Source organism: Pipistrellus kuhlii, unplaced genomic scaffold (assembly GCF_014108245.1).
Source record: "Pipistrellus kuhlii isolate mPipKuh1 unplaced genomic scaffold, mPipKuh1.p scaffold_m20_p_7, whole genome shotgun sequence".
In the NCBI taxonomy this organism is placed as follows: domain Eukaryota; kingdom Metazoa; phylum Chordata; class Mammalia; order Chiroptera; family Vespertilionidae; genus Pipistrellus; species Pipistrellus kuhlii.
Window position 1 is genome coordinate 37,440,330 of NW_023425573.1, and position 15,914 is coordinate 37,456,243.

The 15,914-nt window shown below is 37.9% G+C and overlaps 2 protein-coding genes across 5 annotated transcripts in view; one reads left to right on the top strand and one right to left on the bottom strand.

Annotated features, from left to right (window-relative positions):
• Positions 1–15,914, top strand: part of GPR155 (G protein-coupled receptor 155) — a 41,686-nt gene that overhangs the window by 21,771 nt on the left and 4,001 nt on the right. For 2 of the 4 annotated variants that reach the window (XM_045575475.1, XM_045575474.1), the window contains exons 9-16: positions 1,690–1,774; positions 2,417–2,507; positions 3,517–3,730; positions 5,125–5,229; positions 7,859–7,995; positions 9,569–9,664; positions 11,703–11,767; positions 14,938–15,075. In XM_045575475.1, the coding sequence (XP_045431431.1) occupies positions 1,690–1,774; positions 2,417–2,507; positions 3,517–3,730; positions 5,125–5,229; positions 7,859–7,995; positions 9,569–9,664; positions 11,703–11,767; positions 14,938–15,075 (931 nt within the window). The remainder of the gene's footprint in view (positions 1–1,689; positions 1,775–2,416; positions 2,508–3,516; positions 3,731–5,124; positions 5,230–7,858; positions 7,996–9,568; positions 9,665–11,702; positions 11,768–14,937; positions 15,076–15,914) is intronic. The other 2 variants (XM_036421960.2, XM_036421958.2) reach the window with 1 other exon arrangement.
• The window catches only part of SCRN3 (secernin 3), a 31,443-nt gene continuing 27,401 nt past the window's right edge, over positions 11,873–15,914 (bottom strand). The window contains exon 9 of the mRNA XM_036421968.2: positions 11,873–12,186. Within this exon, the coding sequence (XP_036277861.1) occupies positions 12,097–12,186 (90 nt within the window). The 3' untranslated portion in view covers positions 11,873–12,096. The remainder of the gene's footprint in view (positions 12,187–15,914) is intronic.

A 15,914-nucleotide genomic window follows, 5' to 3' on the forward strand; every position in this document is an offset into this window, starting at 1 on the left:
AATTGGGGAACTAAGGCCCAAAGAGTTTAGCTGATTCAGTTTTGTCAGTGATACAGTCAGGACTAGATTGCACCTGTTCCTATACCAGTCTTTTCACAAAGAAGAAATAATGAACATCAGAACTTGAATGAACATCAGTATTATAACACAGTTGGCACACTTTTGTGATTGGTTACTTGTATCCCTGTCTCTTTGAAAACCTGAAACTATAAGAGTTTACAAATGTATTTAGGGAAGAGCAGTGATATTGCAGTATCTCTCAAACTTGGGTAATGTGTGGTCCCTTTTAAAGAAAAAACAATTCTCAAGGACCTTGGTGTTGATTTCCATTATTTCTAGCACAGGGCTACTTTTCTGTACAACCTTAAATCTAGGTATGAATTCCTTATATACAGCTAATATACAACTTTAAAACCAAAGCAAATTCACAGATGAGATTAAAACAAAATTATAAACTCAGTCATTCTAATTAGCAACATTTATCAACATGACAAAGGGTCTTGTTTTCCTAATCTGAATCAGAGTTTGAAATATGAAATGGAGGGGTGGGGGGGTGGGGAGGAGAGAAAAGAAAAGAAAAAGAAATGTAAAATGAAACTCGCTTTTCTGGTTAGGGTTTTGTTGTTGTTGTTGTTTATTCTTTTAGTTTGGCCTGCCTTTACTTCCATGTGTGGGTTTATGATCTGGTTTGCTCATTGCTTTTCTTCTTCAAACGGCCACAGAACCTTCATTTGTACCCTGTGTTGTGATATCATTTAGCCTTCATTTGGCTCAGATGGAATATAAAACCAAAAGTAATCTCTGAAATCATAAGACTGAACTTTAATTATAAGATGGGCATTTGGGTGGTTGTCATTTAAAAGATACCAAAAGGACTGAAAATTTCTCAGACATTTCTAAATCCTGGCAAATGTGTCTTAGGAACAACCATCAGGGCCCATTGATCTGAGATTTAGAAACACTGATAGAATTGGACTTGCCTCCCATCAAGTGGCTGGGTTCCCAGTCCTGCTCTGCCCTCTGCTGGCTGCATGGCTTGGGCAAAACCTTTCTATAATATATCTGTAAAATGAAGGTGTTAGTTTAAAACAGTGGTCCCAACCCATAGTTCTAAGATTCTATAGCATGTAGAATTTGTTTAAAAAGACATTACACGTTTAAATAATTGAGTATGTGGTATAAGGAGAGTTGAAGAACTTTAAAGCATTTGTTTTTGTATTAAGTTCATATTCTATTTGTTTTAAGGTCCATCATATAGACTTGGAGCATTAAAAAACAAAACAAAACTGTAAGAATTACTGGCTCTTTCTTAGCACCAAAGAATGGGGATGTTTTTATTATTAGAATTTTTCCATAGCCACTTAGAAAAAAAACCTCCATGTTCTAAATATACTTAGATTCCAAACACATCAGTCAAAAGAATAAGATGATTTGGGACTTTAAAAAAAAAATCCTTATGTATAAAACAAGAAGGTTTGAGTAAAAACATGATGTAGGAGGAAAACTCAAATGATTTTGAGTTTAAAAAACCTGCTTCAAAATATTGGGGACAGCACTTATGCAGAAGTAAATTCTAGGGCAAAAACTACAGACTGCTCCTGAAATGAGCTTAGTTAAATAAAATTCCATGAAGTCTAAACAACATCAAGAGTAGATATATATATTTCAACCTTTATTTCTTGTTCTTAGGCCTTCTAGCAATTTCTTTGTTTCTTTTGAAAAAGAAAGAGATGGTACCATTTCCTGTTGGAATCATTATCATATGTGGCTGGGGGTAAGTTGGTAGTTCTCTGTTTGTTTACATGTTCCTATATATACAGTGTTAAACAATAAATTTGACTTCCAGGGCTGAAAGGAGAGTTTAGTAGGCCACTGCTAGCAAAAGAGAAGACCAGTTGGGGGCATGGATTCTAAACCAGCAGCTGCATTGGCTAGGTAGGAAAGACAATGTGTCCATTGTCTGGCAGTTGGCAAGTGTTTTTATATATTAGGTAAGGGAAAGGGAGAAGAAAGGTATAAGGTGTTGAAAGAATTTATGTTAGGTATAGGCAAAGGGGTGGGATAAATTAAGTGGGCCAGCTCTGGGATAGGCAGAGTCCACAAAAAGAAATGTCTGCTCCTGTGGATTGGCCGCAGGCAGCAGTCCAGAAAGGCCATGTGTAAACAAAAAAGCAGACTCCTGGAGTTTGATGGTGCTTGGCTAAAAACTACTCTGTGGAAGCAGCAAAATCAATTGAAGTCTCAACAGATATACAGAATGTGCACAGTCTTTTGTTAGTTGGCCCCCAGCCATTCATTGACTAACAACAGTTCTGTCTGTCTGTCTGCTGTAGCTTAATTTAGAACATCTCAGAATTTTCTTCTTGTCAATAGTTACTGTTCGTTATCTTTTCTCTCTAAACCCCTGTTATTCCAGAATTCCTGCTATCATTGTTGGTGTTCTTTTGATCACTGGAAAACATAACGGAGACAGCATTGACTCAGCCTTCTTTTATGGAAAAGAACAGGTGAGAAGAATGTATTGAAAGTTCTGTTCTTGAGAACATCTCTCTTTAGCTTGTTAATGTGTTTCTATACTTACTAGTACATTAAAATTAATTCTGAAAATCTATTCCAACTTACCACATGTCACGCTGGTGACCCTATGTCACTCTTTAAGGTCATGTTTCAAACTGTGGTAAAGGTTTTACGTGTCTGAGTTTCTTTTTAGCTGAGGATTTCAGATGTTTGAAACTTACTGAGTCTTCTTAAACACACTTATGAATTAAGTTTAATTATGTTTCCTATATTGGAGGAAAGAGTGATTAATTTAAAGCCATTTAATGAGTTAGCAATAATAATAAAAGCCAAATTCTTGATTTTCAATCCTGAATAAATTTAAATTTCAGAACAAAAACTATCTGAGAGAAAAATGTACTTGAAAAGCTAGAGAAGGAGACTTGTGGGACCTGCTGAATCAGAAATTCTCCAGGGAGTGGGGCTCATAGATGTGTGTTTTAGAAACCTCCTCAAATGGTTTGGATTTCTTTTGTTTTGTAATTTTGAATTTTATTGGGTTATTGTGAGAATAAATAAGATTATACACATAAAGGACTTAGACTAGTATTGCCATATAGCTAATACTCAGTAAATATTAGCTAAAATTATTTATTTTTGGTATTATTACTATACCGGAGTCTCTAGTTGAAGTATGCTTAAACTATGTAATAAAACGAGCAAAAACTTTTAAGAGAAGGGCTGCAGTTATTTAATTTACTGGTGGAAGAAAACAATGGCATTTGTATACAGTGAAAGAAGTATCTAGGAATCTTATATGATTATAAGCAAACTCTAATTTTTCTACGAGTAACTTACATCTCTTCCACACTCTTCTTCTTTAAGAACCATTGTTCAAATCTAGAGCATCTGTAGCTATGGAGCTATTGCATTTTCCACCAAAAAAAAAGTACCCTTAACCTATTCGACTAAGATTATGGAGATAGAATTGTGAAAAGTGGCTTACTGTCTTTTCGGCAGATGATCACCACGTCTGTCACCCTGTTCTGCAGCATTGTGATAGCCAGTATCTCACTCATGTGTATGAACCGCACCTCCCAAGGCAGCTACGAAGACTTCAACCAGCCTCAGAACCGCACAGTGGAGCCTAGGAACACTGCCTTTGAGGAGAGTCCAGTGCCAATAAATGAACCCGAGCCTTTTACAAGTTCTCTCCCAGAAACAAGTATGACCCGTAAGCATAAAGAAACTCTTACGTGCCCGTGTAGCATGGGTCCTACAGGTTTTGTTTAAGGGCACTTTCTTGAGCTACCTTGAATATCACAGGTATTTGTCAGATAACTTGAATGATAGTTGGTAATAGAAAGAGCTTGCAAGTTCATTAGTTTCGTGTTTATAGATCTTTTGTGAGGGCAATCTTTTTGTTAAATCCTAAAACTTCCTTGGACCTGAAAGCTTTAGAGAAAAGTAACAACTTAAGGATGACCCTTTTTAGGAAACTAAGCATCTATACTTATTAATGTAACAACTTGTTATCAGGTAAGCACTATCAATAAAATGCTAAAGGAGACCTGACTGACACAGGGTTAATAGCATGTCAGGAGTTGGCAGTATGAAATCAAAGGTTCAATTAATAAAAGAGAAGGCTAGTGGTCTACTTACTGGCATATATCCAAGTTATGTTTGAAGGCAAAAACTGCCATAGTAGTTTTCTTGGTGGCCATAATATCTCTCTCTCTCTCTCTCTCTCTCTCTCTCTCTCTCTCTCTCTCTCTGTGTGTGTGTGTGTGTGTGTGTGACTTCTGTGACTAAATAGAGGAAAACTTATAGTTCTGTAGAAGATGGCTCTGTGTGATTTCTGTAAACCAATCTACCTGTAAACCAGCAAGAAGTTTTTAGCAGTATTTTATTTTTAAAATTATAATTGTTTTTACTACATCTTCTAAATTATTGATAGTAGGAGACATAGTCTTGAAAGCAGTGAATTTTGAACTAAACCTAAAGGATTAGAGTGTTTAGGTGAATTAACAAAAGTGGTAAGTCCTTGTCATACTAGACCTGGAGACCCCAAATTAGCATGGGGTTTGTGGATGCTACTAAAGACTTGTTCTGAGAGAAGAGAAGGGCCTTTGCTGAATGGTGGGAGGGGTTAGACAGACAGAGAATGGCCAAGCCAAAGAGATTTTCCAAATTTGGACAGAGGAATTTGAATGAACTACCACAAGCAATAGAGCATTGGGACCTGTTTTTGATGAGTTGAGTGATGAAATAAAAGCTGTGTTTTAGGAAAGTGTTCAAATTCTTTGAGTTCCCAAAGCACAGTGGAAACTAATGGAACAGCATGGGTAAAAACATTTTTCCTTGTGTCACACGGTGAGAAGACAATGTTTAAGGGAGTTGATCCTCTGTCTGCCTCTCTAGTGTTAACTTTTCTATAAAAGTGCATTTGAATACTTTTTGATTGCTACCTTGTGACAACGTTTCCAATGGGACTGCATGAGAAATGTGTGTGTATAAATGGATTTGTTTGTTTTTTTGTTTGATTTTTGGTTTTCTTTGGCATCTCTTGAAGTTGTCCATTTCTGTTGTGAGTGGGCTCTGTCCTCACATGTTATTTGATCTATATAGGGTGCTGCTCCTGCTCCATGGGAAATGGTGAATTTTGCTGCTCATCCGCAGAGCCAGTAACAAACATAAGCTCTAGTGGACCTGAAACGCCTTCCTCTGAGAAAAGTGAGTACCCTGGGTTATGAGGATGGCCTATAAAAGCTACACTGTTTCAGAATATGTGTCCTCAGCCCTGGCCGGGTAGCTCAGTTGTGTAGAGTGTCATGCTAATACACCAAAATTGCAGGCTTGATCACTGGTCAGGACACATACAAGAATCAACCAATGAATGCATAAATAAGTGGAACAACAAATTGATGTCTCTCTTTTTCTCTCTCTTTCTTAATCAATCAATAAAAATAAAATAAAAAGAATATGTGTTCTCAAATAAGATGGAGGAAAGTGCTAATAGGATAATCATGCAGAGACAGAATACTCTGTTTAAAATAAAGTTTTTATGATGTAGTAATAGTATTAGACACACACACACACACACATCAATTTTTCCAATAAATTTAATCCAAGAAGTGTAACCTAAACACCATTATTTTTGGGGCCTTCTTTTCTTGTCTTAGAAGCTGAAACTTCCTCCTCTTCCTTTCCCCAGGGCCAGAACTAATTAATTAGTGCTTAATTACATTTTGAATTCATATACTTAAAATATACTCTTTCTCATAAAAAGAGAAATCTTTAAAAATAATAACCTTTTGGTATATAGACTAAATGAATCACATTTGTGGTCTGTATTTCAGATTATTTAAAACACATTTATGTGAAGTTACAGTACACTTTTAGTTGATTATCTATACTAATAAAAGGGTAATATGCTAATTAGACCAGGAGACTGGACATCTTTCTACTGTCCGACTTCCTTCTGGACAAAGCCATGGTGGTGAGGGCCAAGGTAGAGGAGGTTAGGGGCGATCAGGCCAGCAGGGAAGAGCAGTTTGGGGCCACAAGGCAGGCAGGGGAGGGCAGTTGGGCCACGAGGACAGCAGAGAAGGGCAGTTGGGGGCTATCAGGCCTACAGGGGAGCGGTTGGGTGGCAATCAAACCAGTAGGCCAGCAAGTGGTTAGGAGCCAGTGGTCCCAGATTGCGAGAGGGATGTCCAGCTGCAGTCAGACGTCCCCCAAGGGGTCCCGGGTCAGAGAGGGTGCAGGCCAGACTAAGGGACCCCTCCCCCCATGGATGAATTTCATGCACTGGACCTCTCATATTAATTTATAATCAAAGTTTAAAGGGAAACAGTAAAAAGTCTTCTGTATAATGAAGCATAAGTCAATCATATTGCATTATTTTGGGTTTTTAAAATATTTTTAATGTATTTTTATTGATTTTAGAGAGAGGATGGAAGAGGGAATTAGAAGCATCAATGATGAGAGAGAATCATGGATCGGCTGCCTCTTGCATGCCCCTGCTGGGGATTGAGCCACAACCCGGGCATGTGCTCTGACTGGGAATGGAACGGTGACCTTCTGGTTCATGACCCTCAACCACTGAGCAACACCAGCCAGGCAGGCATTATGTTTTTATATCACAAATGTGATGAGTATAAGAAACTAGAATTTAGGCCCAGTGCACTAAATTCGTGCAAGGGTGGGGTCCCTTGGCCTGGCTGGCAATCAGGGCTGATTAGGTTCCCCACTTCCCTGCCTCCCAACCTCCTCACCTCCCTACTTCCTTCTTCCCTCACCACCTGTGTGCTGCCCCATGAGGTTCCCTGACTCCCTGCTTACCCCCTCCTTCTTTCCTCACCATCCACACCTGCTGCCACTCACCCTCTATTTTTTTTTATATATATATATTTTATTGATTTTTTACAGAGAGGAAGGGAGAGAGATAGAGAGCCAGAAACATCGATGAGAGAGAAACATCGACCAGCTGCCTCTTGCACACCCCCTACCGGGGATGTGCCCGCAACCAATGTACATGCCCTTGACCGGAATCGAACCTGGGACATTTCAGTCCGCAGACCAACGCTCTACCACTGAGCCAAACCGGTTTCGGCTCACCCTCTATTTTAGAGTCATGTCTGTGACTTGATTTGATTCTATATGTGAATAAAATATATGATATTTTTTATTTGGTTCCTTTATTTTATTTGACAAGTTTTAAACTCTTGCCAAAACCGGTTTGGCTCAATGGTAGAGCGTCAGTCTGCGGACTGAAAGGTCCCAGGTTTGATTCCGGTCAAGGGCATGTACATTGGTTGCGGGCACATCCCCGGTAGAGGGTGTGCAAGAGGCAGCTGGTCGATGTTTCTTTCTCATCGACATTTCTAACTCTCTATCCTTCTCTTCTCCTCTCTGTAAAAATCAATAAAATATATTTTAAACTCTTTCATGAAAGCTAAGTGGTAGTAGTAAACTTGTTTTACAGTTATCAAAATAGGGTATTCGTGACCAATATGTATATTTATTACAAGTGAAACTTGAATTATTAATTTATATATGTGTGTGTGTGTGTGTGTGTATATATTACATTGTTGAATAGTGTAGAAGGGAACTATTGCATACTACTCATTATTTTGTTTGTGTGTGTGTTGTTGTTGTTTTTTCCCAAATAAAAACATCCTACAAGTAGAACTCTCTTGAAACAACATGAAGAAGACTTCCTCAGATTTCATCTAAAATAATATACTGGTTCAGAGCTGAATGTGCATATGTAGTGTTTTGCTTAGGAAGTCATTATGAATTTAAAATGCGTTCAAATAAAAAGCTCTGATTACAAATTGTTGTACTTACTGTCTTATAGATGATCATTGTGAGAGTCGCTGTAACTCCCAGAGCTGCATATTAGTCCAGGAAGAAGAGCAGTATCTGCAGAGTGGAGACCCGCAACTGACTCGACATGTGTTGCTGTGTTTACTTCTCATTATTGGCCTGTTTGCTGTAAATGTTTCTTCTGATTTTGTTTTGGGGCCATTTCTTTACATGTTTGGCAAAGGTTTTATTAAGGCATCTGGGGAAAACTTAGTTACTACTTCCCAGGGGAGTGGCAGCGAGGCCATCTGAATCCAAAATCTTGAGCTAAATGATTTTTTTGAGCTAAATGAATAATTCACATTACTGTGTTGCCTAAATGTCCTGTAGCTTATTTTGCTTAGAACCATTTACTCATTCTATGCTCTGAACCTAGAGTTTGGTAAGACGAGGTATCTTCATGATGTGTGCAGGGCTTTTTTTTTCCTAGTGTACTCCTTGACTGACCTCAGTGGATAAGCGCCCCCATGGTCTCTCAGAAGATATTCCTCAGATAAATAAGCTTTAAAAAATAATTTTTAAATTATGAAAATAACATAACCACTTCACATAGTAGATATAAAATAGAGAAAAGAAGAAAAATATCCACCATACTACCGTCTTCTATTTTTTAATACATTTTTTCTAATCATATACACAGATTTATATTTTGCTTTGTCACTATGACAAGCATTTGCACGTTGCTGCATAGGTTACTCATAACAATTACTTTTAATGGCTCCTCGGTAAACCACAGAGGAGATACATTATAATTAGCCAATTCCTTTCAGAGTCTTCCTAGTTTTTAAAAATGCCCTACTAAACATTTCCATGAAGTATATTTCCTTATGCTAGATTCTCCAAGTTGGGAAACTTAGATCAAATAGTATAAATATTTCTTTGCCTTTTGGGTGCATTTTACTCAGTTGTTTTCTAAAGGAGTAGTATAGGTTTGTAAAGTATGCTCACCAACATTGATTATTATAAACATTTTAACTAGATAATTTTATAGGCAAAATATAGCCCTTTGTTTTTTAATGCATTTTTTTTACTATAAGTGATTTTTATAATTGCATTTATGTCCTCTTTTGTGAATTGTCCATTGTTTTTATATAATTATTTTAGATGGTTCAATTGTAACTTGCCTAAAAATAGAAAATGGACCATAAATTTATGAGGGACCCTCCTACCCTTTTCAAACTGGGTTGCTGATTACACAGAATGATATCAGCCAGCACCATTTTAATTGCTGTTTAAGAACAAAAATCAAAAAGAAATGCTGCCAAGAATTGTTGCTTAGTGATGTGATCGTTTTCATTGTGTAGAACTAATTTTAAAATCAGTCCTGTCTTAGGCTATTCAGCAGTCCTGATATATTATGTAAGCTCTGTATTGTCGCTCATGTCTTCTTCAAATCTGATCAATCAGTCCTGTCTTAGGCTAGTCGGCAGTCCTGATATATTATGTAAGCTTCGTATTGTGGCTCGTGTCTTTTTGCTTCAAACCTGATCAGAATAGATGCTGTTTGAGAGACATCTGTCAAGAGGAGAGGTTGAAACTTCTTGTTTGAAAGACAAAGCCTCTATATTCTCTACGTGTTTTTCCCTGTAGTCTTTTTCTCCCTAATTATTAAGTAGTAGGTAAGTTATTGTTCTGTGTTCTGGATAGAGAAAAATTATTAGCTTATTTCATTTAAAAATACTATTTTCTCCTTCCTTTACAGAATCTTTCTAGTTGTTTATGGTGGCTATTCAACCAAGAGCCTGGAAGACTGTATGTTGAGTTACAGTTTTTCTGTGCTGTGTTTAACTTTGGCCAGGTATTTATTTACTGAGAACTTTGAGAGGTTTTTGTTTGTCTGGATTGGGGGTGGCAGGACGGATGTGCTTTTCTTTTAAATCAAAAGGGTTTCGTTTGTTTGCCAGCTGCTGGTATGCGTGACAGCTGACAGCTGCTGCCTGTCTCTAGTAGAGATGGATTATTATATTGGTTAAAGTCATCACAATGCACACTGAGTGTTATAGTCAGAAATACCAAATCGGGGTGTCTTTTTTTGCTTTGGTCTTGAGATAAAGAATGATAATGTAAGCAGCAACAAGATGTTCCAAGCACTTTTTAAACTTGGTTGTGGTCTTAATAGGTCACTTTGGGAAAATGACTTACCTTCTCTGAGTCTTTAGGTTAGCCACTTAAATTGGTTTACATTATTTCATTTAAATTTTTATATTTATTAAACAATAGGTACTTAAATCTTTTCTAAAAATTATAAATTGATGTATAATTGGCCAGATATAGATAGTAGTTACAAGTCCTTGAGAGGATATAATATACTACCATCGGTAAGCATTTTATATTAACTATCCCATTTAAGTATTCACAATACTTGCAAGGTAGACATTTCATCCTAGTTTAAAAATTAGAAACTAAAATCCTATGAGGAACTATTACAATGGTGCTATTGTCTTTATGTCACTATTAAAATGAATATTTAAGGATAAATGGCATTTTGCATATTGTAAAAATGTCTTTTATGTGCAAATTTCAAAATTTGATTCTGTAGTCAATCACTTTTTAATTAGAGAATATTAGTCCCCCAAATTGAGTGTCAGGTGATTAAAAGTGCTATTTAAAATTATTGGGTTTTCCCATGAAATCTAAAAAAATTGGCCATGTGAATTAGTTAACATTTGTCAGTAGATATCCCTGCAAGTTTTTCCATAACATTAATTTTTTTGAAATATTTCGAGTTTGACTTGCCATTATGGTGGCAGCATAAATGGCATGTCTAGGTAGACAAGTGACCTCAGGCCATTTATTACAGACAGACATGAGCATCTCAGGGGCTACTTGATGCCCATCTTTCATTGGGATACTAAGATCAGATTTTGTACTCAAGAACTATAAAATACTAGGTGGAAAAAATCCTAGCCTCACTCAGCATTTTGCCTTTTTAAAAGCCCACTCCAAGCTGAGCCATCCCAGCACTGGGACTGGGAAAGCTTCACAAACAAAAACAAATGCCAGAATGCTGCGTTTGAAACGCTCCCCCCACAGCTATGGCTCAGTGCTTCACAGGAGTGAGGTTGATACCACAACCTTCCCACACGCACACCCTGCACTCCCACGTCCCATTTTTCTCTTGGGGATTTACTGAGGGCTGTACTGAGATAATTCCCTTGTGGCTATTTATAGTTCTGGGTGAGGAAAGGCAGGCCCTCATGTAATATATTGCCTTCTCCACCCCAACTCCCACCCGCCCGCACTTAGATCTTTACCCCATTGTGCCTGACAAATAGCAGCTCCCAATTTCCTGTCTCCCTCATCGTCCTGATCGTGGCTCATATCTGTTGCCAGTTTGCCTCACCTCTTTTCAAGCCCTTTCACTAAGTACCAGCTAGCCAGTTTCATTTCACATAAGTTTTATTCAGTTGCTGCATTATATTCAGATACTACAGCACTTTTAAATTCTTTAATTTCTGAAGTTTTAATAGAACATTAATAAGAAAATATTTAAGTACAATGTGAGATATTTTTCTTTTTTAAAAGGGAAAAACAAAGATATAAAGCCCTAAATGTCTTCAATTTCTTCAGTAAGCTAGCACACACATAATGATTGCTCCGCTCTGGTTTATATCACCCATCATGATTAGTAGGACAGATGATGGGAAGAGCAGGCAAATATCCCACTTACCTCCAGGCACTAAATTTTAGAAGGTCTTTCAGTGCATTCTATTTAAAATGTTGTTTTAATCATACACATTTGCTTTCCCCAAGCACTAAATTTGATGGCTTCCATAATTTCTGTCTTGAAATGTTATTGTTGTATTCATAAAATCTAATTTTTTTTTCTTCCATAGGGATTTATTTCCTTTGGCATTTTTGGATTGGACAAACATTTAATCATTCGACCTTTCAAAAGAAGGTAAATTTATTTGGGGGGGGTGGGAATCTATATCTGTAGATGTTGCTGGAGGAAATGAGGCCCTTTTCATGGAGTCGAAGGAAAGCATTCCAGGGACCCACATACGGGAGGATAAGGTTTAGTGGTGAGGTTTATTGTAGAAAGAATATCAAAGGGCTGTCCCGGGCAGTTGCGTCCTGCTGTGAGCGAAGTCCAGCCTTGTCTTCATCAAGCACAGAACAAAGACAGTGCCCAGAAATAACGTAATTTGGTTCAGTCCATGTGACAGCTTAGTCCAGTTCAGCCTCTGACATCATCCGACTAGCTTAGCTTCAGTTCCTAGCTGTCCTTCAGCTGGCGCTGCATTGCCGCACACAGGCGCACACTCGGAGCTCAGGGGGTGTGCCGGACCCCAGGTGGCTTCTAGGGCCGCATGGCCGCTATGGAAAGAAGTGGCGGGAACAAAGCGGGAGAGCCCGTGATACAGAGGGAGAACTTCGTTAAGCTGATTCTATTATCTTGGGCTTGGTAAGGACTAGGTGCTTTTTCAAACTAACTAGGTACCCGTGACCTAATCATTCATGGGCTTCTGCTTCCCCCCCCCCCCCGCCCCCCTAAGAAATCCATTTCCCAGGGTTCTGTGTCCCTTATCCAACCCAATCCTTTTCCCGGGTTTGGCTCTTACTGCACATGCCTCATAGTAGAAGCCATCTCCTCTGCACCATCTTGTCTTTGACTGGGCATGCGCCCAGCGGAGGAATTTCTACTGCTGTTTTTATTCCTTCTCTGGAAGCGACCTATCATGACCCATACTGCCCCTTCAGGGATTGGGTCCTGATGCAGCGGTGCCCTGGGAAGCCTATGAATGGTGCATCTTCCTGGTGAAGCAGCGTCTGATTCAGCTCCCCAGTTGATTAGGCTTCTTAATGTCTGATTCCCTTTGTCCCCTTCCTTCATTAATATCTACCTACCCTGACATGAAGGTGATGACAAAGCCACCTATTAAGATACTGATGTTTTTAAGTCTTTAGTTACTAACTGATGGGAGACCACAGAAAGTGTAAACAACCACCACAGAAAGGTTATCTGTTGATTCACATGTTTGTTGTAAATAATTGCACAGATGATATTAGAAGAAAACTATTATCAATCCAACTGCCCTCCCCAATCCAACAGTGTAATTTGCATTTTAACCAGAAATAATGGATGCCAGTTTTTATCTGTGCCATTAATTACATAAAGTTAAAATCAAATTTGAAAATTTATTTAGAAATGGAATAATGGGTGATATGCCCCCAGAGGTCTGTATTTGGTTATCTTTCTCCTTTGATCACAGAATTTCTCTATCAAATTGACAATTTATAGAAAACTCAAGTTTTCATTCTAAATTTTTGAGTTTTCATAGCTTGGTGAAGAGTTGCTTTGAATTCAGATTGGAAATGTCTTTATGAAAAATAATGAAGGGAGCCCTAGCCAGTTTGGCTCAGTAGATAGAGCGTCAGCCTACGAACCGAAGGGTCCCAGGCTCGATTCCAATTAAGGGCACATAACATAGTTGCAGGCGCTCCTCAGCCTAGACCCTGGTCAGGTTACCTGCTGGAGGCAACCAATCGATGTGTTTCTCTCACATGGATATTTCTGTTTTTTTCCTCTCTTCCACTCTCACTAAAAATCAATGGAAAAGTATCCTCAGGCAAGAATTAAAAATTTTTAAAAAGAAGAAGAAAAAAAAGAAAAATGAAGTGAAAATATTCCAACTTGTGGGTGGGAGAAATGGTAGGGGAGGGTGTTTTTTTTTTTTTAACATTTTATTTATTATTGATTTCAGAGAGAAAGGGAGAGGGAGAGAGAGATGGAAACATCAGTGATGAGAGAGAATCATTGATAGGCTGCCTTCTGCACGAGGCATGTGCCTTTGACTGGAATCGAACCCAGGACACTTCAGTCCATAGTCTGACGCTCTATCCACTAAGCCAAACCAGCTAGGGCAGGGGAGGGTTTTTTTTGTGTGTGTGTGTTTTTTTTTAAAGTCTAGTACTTCAGCCGGTTTGGCTCAGGGGTAGAGCTTCGGTCTGTGGACTGAGACGTCCCAGGTTCAATTCCGGTCAGGGGCATGTACATTAGTTGCAGGCACATCCCCGGTAGGGGGTGTGCAAGAGGCAGCTGGTCGATGTTTCTCTCTCATCGACGGTTCTAGCTCTCTATCTCTCTCCCTTCCTCTCTGTAAAAAAATCAATAAAAGACTAGTACTTCATTTGTTTTTAAAGTCAAAATTAGTAGAAACTATAAGTGCAAATGGAATTTCTACTACTAATGATATAAAAAGTGCCCAGTCAATGTTAACTGTTATTTCTTACTTCTTCTTTTTCAGCATCATTAATATCATCATTAAGATATAGTTGCTAGGGTCATAATTCTGTCATGGGAGAGGAAAAGCATAATAGAAAAATCACTGAACTTAATTAGCAGCTTCATAATGTTAATCAATTAAATCAGTCAACAGAGCCAAGCCTGTGTGGGTCAGTGGTTAAACATCCACCTATGAACCAGGAGGTCACAGCATATACCAGGTTTCAGGCGCAATCTCCAGTAGAGGTCATGCAGGAGGCGGCAGATCAATGATTCTCTCTCATAACTGATGTTTCTATCCCTCTCCCTTTTTCTCTGGAATCAATAAAAAATATATATTTTAAAAAGTGAAGTAACATTTTTTAAAAATTGTCTGGGGCAAAAAAAAAAAATTGTCTGCACTGGCAGAAACAGAATTGTTCTGAACTCCAGATTCTATTATGTGCCTTTTGGGTACTGAAATTGGAAAATGATTAAATAAAATAATTGATCTCTGTAAATTATTTTTGCACTTCAAACAGTAGAATGTAGAATAAGAAACTTCATTTATGGTAGAAACTGAAATGGGTCAAACATGTCTGAAGGTTATTTTATAAAATGTCCAGAACAATTTAATAAAATACCCCACTGCACCCCATCTTACTCCCACCCCAGCCTACTGAAATGAATGCAAGCTAAGTATGTTTCTGCTTCAGACACTAATGACGCCTTGGTGTTGCAGATGACAGCTTTAGTAAATGACAGCTTTGAAACAGCCATGTTGATGGGGTAATAAGCAGGACGGGTTCTCTCTCAGTGCTTTTCTTGCTTTAAAAACAGTCTCCTTCAATTTTGGCTTTCAGACTTGAATTTCTATGGAACAATAAAGAAACAGCAGGAAACAGGGATTCTCCTGTTCCTGAGGAAATAAAAATGACCTGTCAACAATTTATCCATTACCACCGTGACCTCTGTATCCAAAACATAGTCAAAGAAAGAAGGTGAGTATAGGTTCCCGATAATTATATTTTAGGTGATAATTTTGGTTTGTAATGCAGTTGTGACTACATGATTGTTCTTTTTAATATCATATATACATACAAAAGTAAAAATAGTATGGGTCATTTTATAGTTTAAGAAACAGCATACTATAAGAGCCATTATCACTTTGATTTTTATAATTTTAAATGTCAGATAATTTCCGATTTCCATATAAAATGGGAAAACTTGAGGAACCAAAATGTACTTGAATATTAACATGTTGACTATTAGTGTCTTTCACAAAAATTTGAGATATATTGAATTTAGAAGTGATTTTGTATTCCCCAGCTCTGGTTATTTCATATTACTAATGATATTGTCAAGAAAAAGAAGTGAAATTTCTTCTCTTAATCAATTCTGCTGCTTGTTATTTACAGTAGCCAAGCTATGGAAACAACTCAAGTGTCCATCAATAAATGAGCGGGTAAAAAAGTGGTGGTATATATATACAATGGAATATTACTCACCATAAAAAAAAAAAATGAAATTTTAACATTTACAACAGCATGGTTAGACATGGAGGGTGAAATATGTCAAGCAGAGAAAGATAAATACCATATGATTTCAATTATATGTGGGACCTAAAGAGCAAAATAAATTAGCAAACAAAATATAAATAGTCTCATAGATATAGAGAACAGACTGATGGTTGCCAGAGGGAAGGGGAATTGGGGGACTGGGTAAAAAGGGTGAAGGGAGTATGAAGTACAAATTGGTGGTTACAAAATAGTCACAGGGATGTAAAGTACAGGCTAGGGCAGCAGTCACCAACCTTTCAGACCTCACGGGCCACCAGCGG